The sequence below is a fragment of the Bison bison genome, unplaced genomic scaffold, assembly GCF_000754665.1.
Source record: "Bison bison bison isolate TAMUID 2011002044 unplaced genomic scaffold, Bison_UMD1.0 scf7180017864097, whole genome shotgun sequence".
Taxonomy (NCBI): domain Eukaryota; kingdom Metazoa; phylum Chordata; class Mammalia; order Artiodactyla; family Bovidae; genus Bison; species Bison bison.
In genome coordinates, this window is record NW_011494669.1 from 1732613 (window position 1) to 1746692 (window position 14080).

The 14080-nt window shown below is 37.4% G+C and overlaps 1 protein-coding gene across 1 annotated transcript in view; it reads left to right on the forward strand.

Moving 5' to 3' along the window:
- The window catches only part of IFIT5 (interferon-induced protein with tetratricopeptide repeats 5), a 10162-nt gene extending 1285 nt beyond the window's left edge, over positions 1 to 8877 (forward strand). The window contains exon 2 of the mRNA XM_010838507.1: positions 5904 to 8877. Within this exon, the coding sequence (XP_010836809.1) occupies positions 5904 to 7347 (1444 nt within the window). The 3' untranslated portion in view covers positions 7348 to 8877. The remainder of the gene's footprint in view (positions 1 to 5903) is intronic.
- Positions 8878 to 14080: the final 5203 nt, after the last annotated feature.

The window sequence follows — 14080 nt, forward strand, 5'->3', positions numbered from 1 at the left end:
ATAAATGCCTTACTTCTACCCTTTGTAAGAAAGGAGGGAAGTGGGAGGTATAGGGAGGAAAAGGCCGATGGTGCCCTGCGAATGTCTGGTGGATGGGATGAAGAGGGGTGAACCCCACTGGGCACTAACTGTCTACCAAGGAAAATGAGACTGCTCCTTCCTGGCAAAAAAAACAAACACAATAAAACAACTCCCCACCACACACACACAAAATGGCCTAAAGATAAATGTTGCCTCTTCAGACACAATAGCCTCTCTCTGCCAGCTTCCCAGAGACAAAGTTAAAAAAGTAAGTAGACAGAGTTGAAAAAGTAAAATTTGTCATAGTGCCCAGTTGTGCGTAAATTCCATAGAGTGTAGGCAAGACACTTACATGGCTGACTGAATGTCCCCTGGAGATCTCACAACCACATGACAATCCCTGGGCAGCCCTCCCTCCTCATCCGCCTTGGGCAGAGGCAGATGTTCATTTCACTCTGTGGATGGGCAGAGGCTGGTAAGCCCATATTGTGGATCTGAGCAGGCTGTTAAGGGCGTGGCATGTCTTGCCTATGATTTTGGTGCATTTACACCAGAGAAAGGAACAACTACCCAGGGACAGTCATACCATGTTTCCCAGTCAGGACCTTAGGACCTTAGTCCAAAACCTATTTTCAAAATCTAAACAGAGAGCCAGAGAGCATGCCAAGATGGAAAAACAAATAGGACAGGGAAGACTGAAGTGGCAGAAAGTTTGGAACCAGTAGCAGGATGGAAAGAACTAGCAGGAATTCCCTCATCTGAAATTCAGGTGCTTTTTTTTTTTAATGCTAGGCTCATGCCTCTGGGTTGAAAATGCCAGAAGCTACCAGTATATAACTGCATTCATTCATTCACTCTGCAAGTATTTATTATTGAGCTCCTCTTATATACGGAAATCATAGATTCTGGGGACACACGGGTGAAAAAAATCAAACCAGAACAAAGTCCCTGTTCTCATTTAAATGGGAGAAATAGACAACCAAAAATAAGTGGGTAAATAATCAACATAAATAACCAAAAATGAATGAATATATAACATAATTCAGAAGGTGGTAAGAGCTATAAGGAAAATAAAATGGTGTAGTGGGCTAAGAGAGTGACCAAGAATGGAGGGGGTTGTTTTAGATACCTTTGCCACAGATTGCCACTTGGATAGGGAATTTTTTGAGCCAAGTTAAAGGAAGGAGCTAGTCACACAAGGATTTGGGAGCAGAGCTTCTCAAGTAGAGTAAAAACAAGTGTAAAAGTCTTTGAACTTGATATGTTCAAGATAGGAAGAAGGTCAGTATGTCTAAAACACAATTAAGAGGAGGAAAGGAGAGATGGTTGGGTGGGTACACAGATCTAGCATCTTTAGGGACTTGTAAGACGTGGCAAAGGCTAGATTAAGGTTTCAAATCTATTGGGAGTTTTTAAACCAAAAGACTGACATAACCGGGTTTACATTTTCAGAAGTTTACTAATATTATATGGGGGCCAAGAGTAAAAACAGGGAGACCAGATTTTTACCCCAGCTCCAAGGAAAGGTGGTAGTCTTTTAGACTAGGAAAATTGAAGTGGAAATGGGGGGGAAAGTGGATGGATTTGATATATCTGGGTGGTAGAATTAACAATTTCCCATTGGATTAGATGAGGGGTTGAGAGAAGAGGAATCAAGAGATTACTTCTAGGTTATTTGGCCTGTGGGACTAAGAGGTACCAAAAAAAGGTGGGGAAAACTAAGGTATGAACAGACTCAAGGAACCCAGATTTCTGTAATGAATATATTTACTTGAGATCCCAACTGAACTTCTAATTGAAAATGTAAACTAAAAACTAGAAGTCTGGAATTCAGGAGGAAGCAGAGATAGAGGACATACCTTAGGAGATCATCAGCATATACTATATCTTTAACTGGTTTATGGGGGAAAAAGATGTTTTAATTTCCTTACATTAATAATGATGATAATTATATCTTTGATAACTACGATTTTTAGTCTTTCTTCAGATCAGTTTTAACACATTTCTTCTCAGATCCTTTATTACTTGAAATAATCAATCCTCTCTGTCACTCCACAGCATGTCCTAGTGAGCTCCATCTCAAAATAATTCCAACAATGTAGAATGCTGTGACTTCAGATTGAGGGCTTATATTTGAAACCATTGTTTTCTTATCCCGAGACTTTTAACTGTCTGGCATGTCTTTCTCAATGAGCAGTTACACAACCTCTACCCGCTCTTTAAGCTGCTCTAAAATCTCTGTTTTTCTTCTAAGTCCTTCCCAGGCAAAGTGAATTTTACATACATTAGACATAGCCTGTATTTTAAAGCAAATCATTTTTTAAAACGAACTCCAATTTTCATATGAAAGATGTTGTATAGTATTATGGTTAAAAGGCATAAGCTTTTGTTTGAATTAGAAGTAACTTTGAATCTGTACTTGGCCACTTTATAGTATATAACCTTGGATATGTAATTTAAACTCTATTTCCCAGTCCTCATCCATAAAATTGTAAAAATAATAAGATGTTATAAAAGTAAATATAATTTGTGTAAATTGCTTGGCACTCTGCCTGGCTTGGGTAGTGTGGCAAGTGAATGGTTTTGGGGGATGTTTGGGTTTTTTTCTGTTTTGTTTTTATTTTTTGAGCTCTCATCTGATTCTGGAAGTATATGTTACACGTGTAACATTTGTACTTTTGAGTTGAATCTGTAGTGAGCCTAGGTCATATGCATAAAATTTTCTTCTCAAGTTTGCCATTTAATTTAGCTTTTCACCTTGAATAAAACGGGGAAAATTTCAAGTTAAAGGAGAGGTCTAACCTTTCGAGCTTAAGGTTTTCTTATGTATTAATCTCTATAGGCCCAGTGTCTTCAACTCTCCTGTCACATACAATAACCACTAGTCATGTAATATTTAAATTAACTAAAAGTAAATAAAATATAAAATTTCAGTTCATAGTTGTACTAGCCACCATTTCAAGTGATCAGTGGTCATGTGTGGCTAGTGGCTACCATACTGTACAGCATAGATAAGAACATTTCCATCTTGGCAGGAAGTTCTGTTGGAAAGCTCTGGTCTAGAACCTGCAATCGCTAAAATGTGGGACCTGTATATATATGTTTATATGTATACACAGATGATAAAAGAAAGAAAATAAGAAAAAAATTATAAAATTAATAATATAAGTGAACATGTCTACTAAATATCTAAATATATTATTAAGTAAGCTATTAATGTTTAAATTTAGTATTTATAAAAATTGGGAAACATTTCATGAAGTATACTATTAGGTTATAAATATGAAGTGGTTTTATTTTTCTGATCACTACTACTAATTCTGTTAATTAACCCGGTTCTCTAACTCTTCAACCACTTTTGGCTATTAGGGCAGCCTCTTTCCAGTTCCTGAAACTCAGCCCAATTCATTTTAAAGCCTCAATCTCATTTTGATTCAAAGCCCACTCCCCTTCCTCCTCAGCTCCCAGAAAATATTGATAAAAGTGCCATGAAGAATAGGAAAACGTGATAGACTAGACTTTAGAATGTCAGGCAAGGTGGAGATGCAGTTTAACCTATGGTGGTCAGGAGTCAACTTCTTTGAAGAGCTGAGATTTGAGCCAAGGCCAGAATTATGAGAATAAGTATGCCCTCTACTCTCCTAGGGCTTCCCTGGTGGCTCAGATGGTAAGGAATCCGCCTGCAGTGCAGGAGACCTGAGTTCGATCCCTGGGTTGAGAAGATCCCTTGGAGGAGGGCATGGCAGCCCACTCCAGTATTCTTAGCTGGAGAATCCCCATGAGAGAGGAGCCTGGCGGGCTACAAGTCCATAGGGTGGCAAAGAGGTGGACACCTCTGAGCAACTAAGCACAGTACTCTCCTAGGGAGAGTTCACAGAGTGAGAGAATAAAAAGTGTATTAAAGTACACCACCACATAATCCCATTACTCTGATTTTTTTCTTAACACTTATTAATATCTGGAATTATGTTGTCTGTTGATTTGTTTACATGTTTATTTTCTGTCAACCTCTATTGTTCCTTCCTCTCCTATAATGGGATTACCATGGAGAAAAGGCCTTTTTCTATCTTGCTCATTACTATATCGACTACAACTAGCATATTGCCTGGCATGTATGACATGAGGTGATCAATAAATGTTTCTTGATAGAAATATTACTATAGTTCTCATAAACATTTATACAAATATGCATACATATATATAAGGGAAAGGGTCCTGTGTGCAACAGAAAGGGAAATAAATACACACACACTGTTCATCCAATAATTAGAACATTTCCTTCTTCGAGAGAAGCCTTAAGCAGCTTTGTTCTGTAAATTTCTTGTGACCCTTAATTATGCCCAATACTAGATTTAGAAAGTCTTTCCTGACTGCCTCAGCACTACCATAAGCAAAACAAACAAAATTAGGTATATTAATCAGCTTCAGACAGGAGAAATCCAGTTCATACTGGCTTAAGAAAAGAGAGATTATTTCTTTAAAAAGGTAGAAGTACAGGGATTGACAGGGTGATCCAGGCAATACCTGATTTCAGGAATTTAGTCAGCATCACAAGCAATCTGTCTTTGTTCCCAAGCTCTGTTTTCCTCTGTGTTTGAGTCTCTCTTAGGCAGGCTGTCCCCAAGGATTTGGAAAGATGGCCACCAGCAACTCCAGCTTGTATTCTACCAGCTTAAAATTTTTGGAAGAGAGAGAGTTCCCGCAAAGCCCCATTTCAGCAAAATTATGTTTTAATTGAATAAATCTGAATAAATCACTGAGGCCAGGGAATGGCTGGAATATTGTGTGCCTTCACACGCTGGAGGAAGTGTAGGCAGCCTGTCTCAAATCACATGGATTGAGACGAGGGGGAGATGTTGCTCCGCCAAATGAAAGCCACAGATGTCTACATCTGGACTGTGTGCCCTTCCCGAGTCACTCCCATGGCACTGTATTGGAATGCTGATTTGTAATTGGCTGTGTACTTATAAGCTGTGTATAAGTAGGCCTGTGTCTTATTCACAGTTACACCTCCAGGGTTATTCAGAAGATCTTGGGCATAGAAGCCTATCAGTAATGAGTAAATATTTCCTAACCCCTTCCTCTTCATCTTCCTGGTTTCAGAGATGAAACTAGGCCCTGAAGAAATTACACTATGCTTCACAAAGGGAGTTTAACAAATATTTGTGACGAACATTAAGGGCAGTAATAGGTGACAGTCTTTATTGTTGCCCACAACCCTAAAGGTCAGAAGGATGTGGCATTTAACATTAAAACCTACTAAGCCTCCTTTTGCCTTTTCCCCATTTTCTCTAAATCTTTGTTATTTCTCAAACGTATACTTCCTCCCATCTCTTGGTGTACCTGTTCCTATCTGACTCTGCTTTTTTTCTGTGTGGAGTTCCCTTTCTTTTTCTGCAAAACTTATGTATTCATGTGGCTTCGCTCTCTCCTTCAGTTTTTTCTTTTTCTTATTTTTCACTTTCTCCTCTTTTCCTTCACTATTCATAATACAGAGATGAAATTTTTATGTTATTTATGTGTATATATCTATTATTCTTAATTTTCAAAGCTAGTAAATAAAATAATTTAAATTCCCCTCTCTAAAAACAGGTGTTCCATATGGGTTAGTGACTGCCTGAAAGAAATAGATACCTTGTAAGATAGAAAACACTGTTCTCTGTAGAATTGATTTTGCAATAAATAATGTGAATTTAATGGAATATTTCTAGAATACAAGTATACACAGAGGAAACTAGTATAAACTTACAGAAGCCTAGTGCTTTAACTGTAAAATCAAGTAGATAAAATAGGTTGTTAAGCAAAGAACTGTATTTAAGATTTAAAAATTTATTATTTTCTTTATTTCTTCAGAAATTAAAAAGTGTTTTTATCTTTAACAGTGAAATTCCTAAGGACTGCTTGAAGACCATTCTTTTGGAGTTAGAATGTCACTTCACATGGAATTTACTTAAGGAAGACATCGATCTGTTTGATGTAGAAGATACTATTGGGCAACAGCTTGAATTTCTTACCACAAAATCCAGACTCACTCTTTATAACCTATTAGCGTACGTGAAACACCTCAAGGGCCAAAATGAAGATGCGCTAAAGTGCTTGAAACAAGCGGAAGAAATCATACGGCGAGAGCACTCGGACAAGGAAGGAGTACGAAGCCTGGTCACTTGGGGAAACTATGCGTGGGTTTACTATGACATGGGTCAGCTTAAAGAAGCCCAGAAGTATATAGGCAAGATAGGGAGCGTCTGCAAGACATTGTCTAGTCCTTCTGACTACAAGTTGGAGCGTCCAGAGATTGACTGTGAGAAAGGATGGGCACTCTTGAAATTTGGAGGAAAATATTACCAAAAGGCTAAAGCCGCTTTTGAGAAGGCTCTGGAAGCAGAACCAGACAATCCAGAATTTAACATCGGCTATGCCATCACAGTGTATCGGCTGGATGATTCTGACAGAGAAGGGTCTATAAAAAGCTTTTCTCTGGGCCCCCTGAGGAAAGCTGTCACCCTGAACCCAGATAATTCCTACATTAAGGTTTTTCTCGCACTGAAGCTTCAAGATGTGCATGCAGAAGCTGAGGGGGAAAAGTATATTGAAGAAATCCTGGACCAGATATCAGCCCAACCTTATGTCCTTCGTTATGCAGCCAAATTCTATAGGAGAAAAAATTCCTGGGACAAAGCTCTAGAACTTTTGAAAAAGGCCTTGGAGGTGACACCAACCTCTTCTTTCTTGCATCACCAAATGGGACTTTGCTATAGGGCACAAATGATCCAAATCAAGAAGGCCACTCGCAACAGACCTAAAGGAAAGGATAAACTGAAAGTTGATGAGCTGATTACCTCGGCTATATCTCATTTCAAAGCAGCCGTGGAGCGAGACTCTATGTTTGCATTTGCCTACACGGACCTGGCCAACATGTATGCTGAGGGAGGCCAGTATAGCAATGCTGAAGACATTTTTCAGAAAGCTCTTCGTCTGGAGAACATAACTGATGATCACAAACATCAGATCCACTACCACTATGGCCGCTTTCAGGAATTTCACCGAAAATCAGAAAATACTGCCATCCACCATTATTTAGAAGCCTTAAAGGTCAAAGACAGGTCATCTTTGCGTCCTAAACTGACAAGTGCTCTGAAGAAATTGGCTACTAAGAGACTTGGGTACAATGCTTCAGATGTGCAGAGTTTAAGTGCCCTAGGGTTTGTTTACAAGCTAGAGGGAGAAAAGAGGCAAGCAGCTGAGTACTATGAAAGGGCCCAAAAGATAGATCCAGAAAATGCAGAATTTCTTACTGCTCTCTGTGAGCTTCGACTTTCCATTTAAGTACACACTAGGAAATTAGTTCTAAGCTTTTCTCTCCTTTTTGCGTTCTTATATTTTTGTTTATTGCTTTAATCCATTGTTCATTTAGACCTAACTTTTATTGAATGGTTACTGTGTACCTGGCATCATGCTAAATACTTTATATACATGATGATGAATCTTTTGTTTTTAAAAAAATTTCCATTGAGAAACAGCAAAATTTCAGCTGTTGTAGCTTTTAAAAATCATATGGTCATGATGACTTTATATCCTTTATCTGTGCTATTTATAATTTCTGATTAAGTTTTGTCAGATTTTCCATATGTATGCCTAAGTTTAATCCTACACAAGCTTTTGACACCTAAGTCATGAGCACTCTTTCAGGAGTGCAAAATTATATCAGTTAAGCACTTAACTTGTAGCTTGCAAAGATGGAAACTTCCAAGTTACAGATGTTCTGACTTTGATGAGGATATTTAACCACAAGCCTGATAGTTATCTAAAGAATCCTCTTTGTTGGAAGAAAAAAGTTTATAATAATAAGTTTGTCATCCCTGATGACTTCAATAAAAGGAGGAAAAATTAGAACATGAGAGAAAAGATCTTCCCAAATACAGAACTTCAGGGACTCATGAGAAATCCAAAGTATTAACTCCCAGAATGTTCATCAAGTAGCTAGAAATAGTGATGAGAAAAAACAAGGATGGGAAAATCATTAGTCTCAGTTTTTTCTAGTTGTTTTAACTGGAAGAATAAACCTAAAGCTAATTAGATGGAATTAATTTAATTCCTTCCCATTAAAATTGCAGTATTTTTAGGGTAAAATTGAGATTAAAAAGCAGACCAATTGAAAATTTGGGAGAAATAATAAACAAATGGGTAAAATAGATACCCCTAACCTGTTTCCCTAGATTACCAAGACTTCAGTGATTTAGTTTTGGGTCTGAACTGGGTCATTTCTGGCCTTTGGTTAGCTGTTTTAGTATTCCAGAGTTACTTCTGTGAAGCTTTTCCTTTTGTCTGAAGTTTTCAGATTGACATGTTTTCCTGTAGATCCTCTAGAAACAGTTAAACCCTGTTTTCAGTTTTAATATTCACCTTGAAGGGTCACTGCTTAAGGGCTCTTATCCCAGAGGACTTTTAAAATTGAGATGTTGCTAAAAGTATGCAGTTATATTTACCACCACAGTATTAGTGGGGAAATGTGCCATATGATTTAATTCTCTGTACCTCCAATGAAGCTCTTAAAACTATTGTATATATGTGTGTGTTTTTCACTTTTTCTTACTATGTTTATTTTTTAAATTTCTATTATGGTTTTCATTATTATAAAATTAATAAATTCTCATTGTACAATTTCACAAAATACAGAAGTGTAAGAATTTAAAAATAAGAGCACTGTCTTCACCCTACCCCAATTCCACATGCCCAAGGTAAACTGTTAATAATCTGATATGTATCCTTCCAGATATTTTTTCTATGCATATTCAAACATACCTAAATACTTCAGTGTATCTCATAAATTAAAATTTTTAATGTTTGTTTTACTTATGTCCCTGCTGTTTTTATTTTGCTGTTTTGTTTATTCAAGAAGGAAGAATAGGCAAGGAATGATTTTATGTATTTCAGTAATTTAGGACTGAAGTCCTAACCTATCAGTAGAAGTATTTGGCCTGTTTTGTAGCAAATGTTTTATTTTGCAGTAAGTCAGTTTTCCCATAGAGAACAATACTATGATTAAGGCTGTGTTCCCAAGTAGAGACTTCACAGTGAATAAAATTACATTTGTGATATCAAAACAAAGATACAACTATAAACCTCTATATCTAAACATTAGACTTTTAGGTCTATTAAATGACTTTAAAATCCACTAGATACAAAAATTTTGAACTATATAAGAAGCATAACATACTAAGAAAATGTAAAATCAGTACAAAATCATATGAAAAATACAACTCTATTAACCTAAAATTAATTAACTTTAAATTTTGTCAATAATTGTGCTTGCCTACTTAAAATTTGTAAGTATGTAGAGATACTTTCATAGACTCATTTTTTAAAAAAGACCTCAAACTTCACCTTTATTAATTAACCATCAAATTTTGAATACTGAATTACCTTCCTAAATGATAATTTCATCTTTGAGCCACCAGGGAAGCCCCAATTTCATCTTCAGATAGTCCTTATTCTTTGAAATTTGTTTCTTCCATTTAACAAGAGACGTCTAGCCTGTAGTCTACACATTTTGGTCTATAGGGACCTCAGAGATCTAAGCCTTCCTAGAGATTTTGCAGTAGTTAAAACTCTTGATTGCAAATCAGAAAACTCAGCTAAAATGACCTAAGCAAAAATGAGAATATAGTGGCCGATGTAATTTAATAGTCCAGGGACAGCACTAATTTCAGATAAATTTGCAGGGACAAATAAATCACCAAATACATATGGCTATTGTTGGAAGTCAAGTAATGCTGAATAGCCAAAAACCAAATGTCGTCTACATATATCTTAAAGTAATTGAAGACTATCGCCATGTGTCCCTGAAACTTAAATTTAAGTTAAACATGCAGTTTTCTTCCACCCACGCTCATAAGACATATTGAAATCTCTTCCTCATCATGGTTATTTTGAATTCTCTCCAAATTGTCCTTATCCTTTGCCTGGGTTTAACTTCATAACCAAAATGAGGCTTTAGGACTCTGGTAGAATGATCCCTTGTCTGTTTTTTCTAGGGATTATATGTATATTAATTTAGGCAAAATAATATCCACTTACTACCTACTTACGTGTAGTTTTTTCCACACACGCCATTTTAAGACATGTCTTTCATATCCTAATCCTGAGCATTTGGCTTTTGAAAGTGTTTTATGTTACTTGGTAGCATTTAACACTTCAATTCAGATGATCCATATCTCTTCAAGAAATTGTTGAGGAAATGTTTGTATCTAATATGCTATCCATTGCAAATAACAACAGATAATAGAAAACCCAGGTTAAGCTGTCTTTAATAAAAACCAGTACATCATGTTTTCCAACAAGGCTTGATCTCAAAACAGTGTAATCAAGACAAAGTCGCAGTCTCTCCTCAGTACTGAGTTACCAAATTTGGCTCTATTCTGAGAAAAATAACTGTGATCCTCGTATGGAAGACACATGTACTCTTGTCTCTATGCAGTGGAAAAGTGCGCATCTCCTCCCACAACCATCTGAGAATGCCAGGTTTGCTCTGATAGGGCCATCTTGGCTTATATAACCATTTTCAAATAAGTCATCCTGGCCAAAGAGAGAGAGACAATGTTCATTAGTTAGGCATGAGACACAGATGACCCAGAAAGCCAGGAATGAAGACAAAGTTGACTTCCCTGGAAGCATATGGACTGCAAGAGGTAGGGGTGGAATTACCAAGAAAATCAGGATTGGAACACTGACAGCCAAAAATGCCAAAAGTACGTAGATTCAAGTTGTGCCTTCTTACCCACTCCGTACATTTCTCTGTAGCAAGTAGAGTATTTCAAAAAGGAGCTAGTCATTCAAACTCTAGTCAATAATGAAGGCCCCGGTAAAGTTTATCTGTCGGGATTTTAGTCTGGTCCTCTTATTCCTCTTTATCCCTTCAGATCTGTTCTCAGCATCATTGAAGGCAGCCTGGTAGGGGCAGTAGTGTGTGGAAGGTGAACCAAGGGAAGTTATACTCACATTGTAGTAACTGCCACCAACTGTGATTCAGACAACTTCAAGAAATAGGTAGAATAACCAGAGGCATTACAGCTTGTGAGTGTACCTGAAGTACCAGAGATGACTGTGATGACCGAAATAATGACCTGTATTCAACAGAGCTGAGCAGCCCCAGAAGAAGCCTTCACCAGCTTATTCACAGCTGCCATGAGGGCTACAGGCCTTGAACCAGACAAGTCCAAATTCAAAGTGACAAAGGGAGATGATAAAAGTGAGTGTGGGATGATTTAGACATCAAAAGACAGATTACCCATGTGGTCAGCTTGTACAAATATATATGTCTGTAATGGTAGAGGCCCATATCAAAATAACTGCTTTGCATTCATTAAAAGGTACTTCAATACGTTACCTTATTTAACTATATCAACACTGCAAATGAATGGAGCAAGCAACTCCTCAGAAGTCAGTTAAGTAACAATCAGAATCACACAAGGGAGGATCTTACCTCTCCACTCCCCTCTCAGGACCACAGCCTCTTGTTCCTCTGCAGTTGTCTTCTTAGCCAAAGTTCTCTGGATCATTGAGATGTGGTTTCTTTTCCGCCTTAGTTTCATCTTGTCCTGTGATCAAGCCACACATACCTATCCCACCCCAAACAACTCCAACCCTCTCTGGCAGTGTCTTATTTCCTAAGATAAATGTGTTCATAAAGTATTTTATTGTACTCCAAGTGAATTAAAAAACAGATCTAATTACTAGAAACATGTGCAGAAGTGCCATGTATATATTCCTCTATTTGCTGTGAACTTAGGGGTCCTCTATAAGTGATTAACTAGAATCTTCTTCTTAATATCTCCTATCATGATGGCCTAAGCAGAGTAAGCAGCAGAATAAGGAAGGTGAGACGTGTGTTTTGGGAAAGCCATATCTCATGGGAGCACACAGGTGCCTCATGGGTAAACTCTGAAGGACGAGCATGGATTGGTGTCTCTCGGATTGAACACCGAAGACTGAGCACACTGGCTTTTCCTGTCCTTCAGGAAAAGCGACGCCTGTCTAAGCTGCTCCCAGCATCAAAGGGTAAAATGGGCTGAGGGTAAAGAGAGAGAGATGAGTACTCCAGAGTTCAGAAGTGAGCTGATAGGTCAATTTCCTCCAAACATGTCCCTAACTCACCACCAGACTGGAGCAAAGCCCTGGGAAAGAGAGAATGCTAGTTCAGCCATATATTAGACTCTAGTTGAATAGCCATAGCTAACTCATAGCTACATAGAATATAATGTGTACTATGCTGTTCTAAGTGCATTGCATGTATTAAACTTATACAATGTTCACAAAATCCCTATAGATAAACATTTTTGTTATTTCCTTTTGCATATGAAGACACTGAAATTTGGAGATATTAACTAAGCCCAAGGTCACATAGCTAATAAGAGGTTAAAAAAAGGATTCAAATCCTGGATGTCTGGTTCTAAAATACAATATACTATACAATATTATCTAGATAGGTCTAAAATTTGGAATGAAGGATGTGGGGTGATAGGACCAATCTTTACAGAAACTTAGGAGAATGCCACAGAGAATGACATGAGAGACAGACGTTCTACAGTCATAGGTCACCCAACACTTTCACAGAGAGTTCCAAACTCCCTGGAAGGAATTGTGAAAGGGACAGGGATTAACAACTGCTCTGAAACCACTAGAGAGAATGGCCCAAGAAATCAAGGGACTGAATCGTCTTACGAGTTGGATATTAAAAATCAGAGATTTGAGGGTACTCTTTCTGCCCCCTTCTGATGCCTATGTCAGAAGCTTTCTCTATCTCCTTTATACTTTAATAAAACTTTACTACACACACACAAAAAAATAAATAAAAAATAAAAATAAAAGTCAGAGATTTGGGATAAATTCCTCGAAAAAGAAAGCAAGCCTTGCCTTGAACCTCCAAGCCATGGACCTTGGAAAGTACCTCTGAGCCCCTAATTCCACTGATTATTCCTTTAGCTTAAGAGACACTTCACCTCCCTTCACATCCTTTCCCTCTTCCATACCATTTTAACTCTAGCAACCTTACCCCCAATCTCACCAAAACAAACAACAAACATAAAAACCAAACAAACCCTGAAAATGAAAACTGCTTACAGGTCATTTGTATAGAAAAGCCTTTTATTGACAAAGTTTAGGAGAGAATCTATAATTTAATAATTTAATATTAGATAAACACTTTTTTAAAGGAAGAGAAAGGAAGAAAGCATAGAAGGAAAGATGGAGATGGGAAAAAAGAAGCAAAGAAAGAAAAGAGAGAGATGGATTGAAGAGAAACAAGAAAGAAGAAGGAAACACCCTCAACCATTTCTTGATAGTTCCACCTCTTGCCCTGATTCTGGGCCTTACCTCCTTCCCTCTCTCTACTGTTCTGAAATAAGAACCAATTCTACTGATTTCCTTAAAAAGAACAATTCAGTTTTCTCTTATCTTCATATACAGACCCACTTATGCACAACCAAATTCAAGTTGCTTAGTTCAACAAAAAGTTCTTAATGCTTATATGATACACTGTCCTTTGAAGGCAATTGTTGCTATAAATAAATAGCGGCCCCTTACAATTTCATAGGAATTACACATTTAAAAATAAATTCAGTCACTAAATCCAGCATAATTTGTATACAGTAAAACAAGGATGCTTTATGCTTCCAAATTACACAGAATACACTCCTCTATTCATTTGGTTTCAACATTTCTCAAATTCGACTCTGGTATGTGTTTGAGACTTTATCTTATACTTTATTTTTTTTCTTTATCTTATACTTTAATTAAATCCTTTATCAACTCACATCAAACCGATTAACACAATAGTAGGGGACCAAAAATGGGAACCAGGACAGCAACCTGAATTCCCAAAAAAGTCCACAAAGGGCTCAAACACTTTTTCACATTAAATTTTGCCTATGGCACGCTGCAGTCCATGAGGTTGCAGAGTCTGACATGACTGGGCAACTGAACATAACAATCCCTCGTTAGGTCAATTACAATCATCACTTATTTTAACTTTGATATGCTAAATAGAGAAGTGACCTAGGAA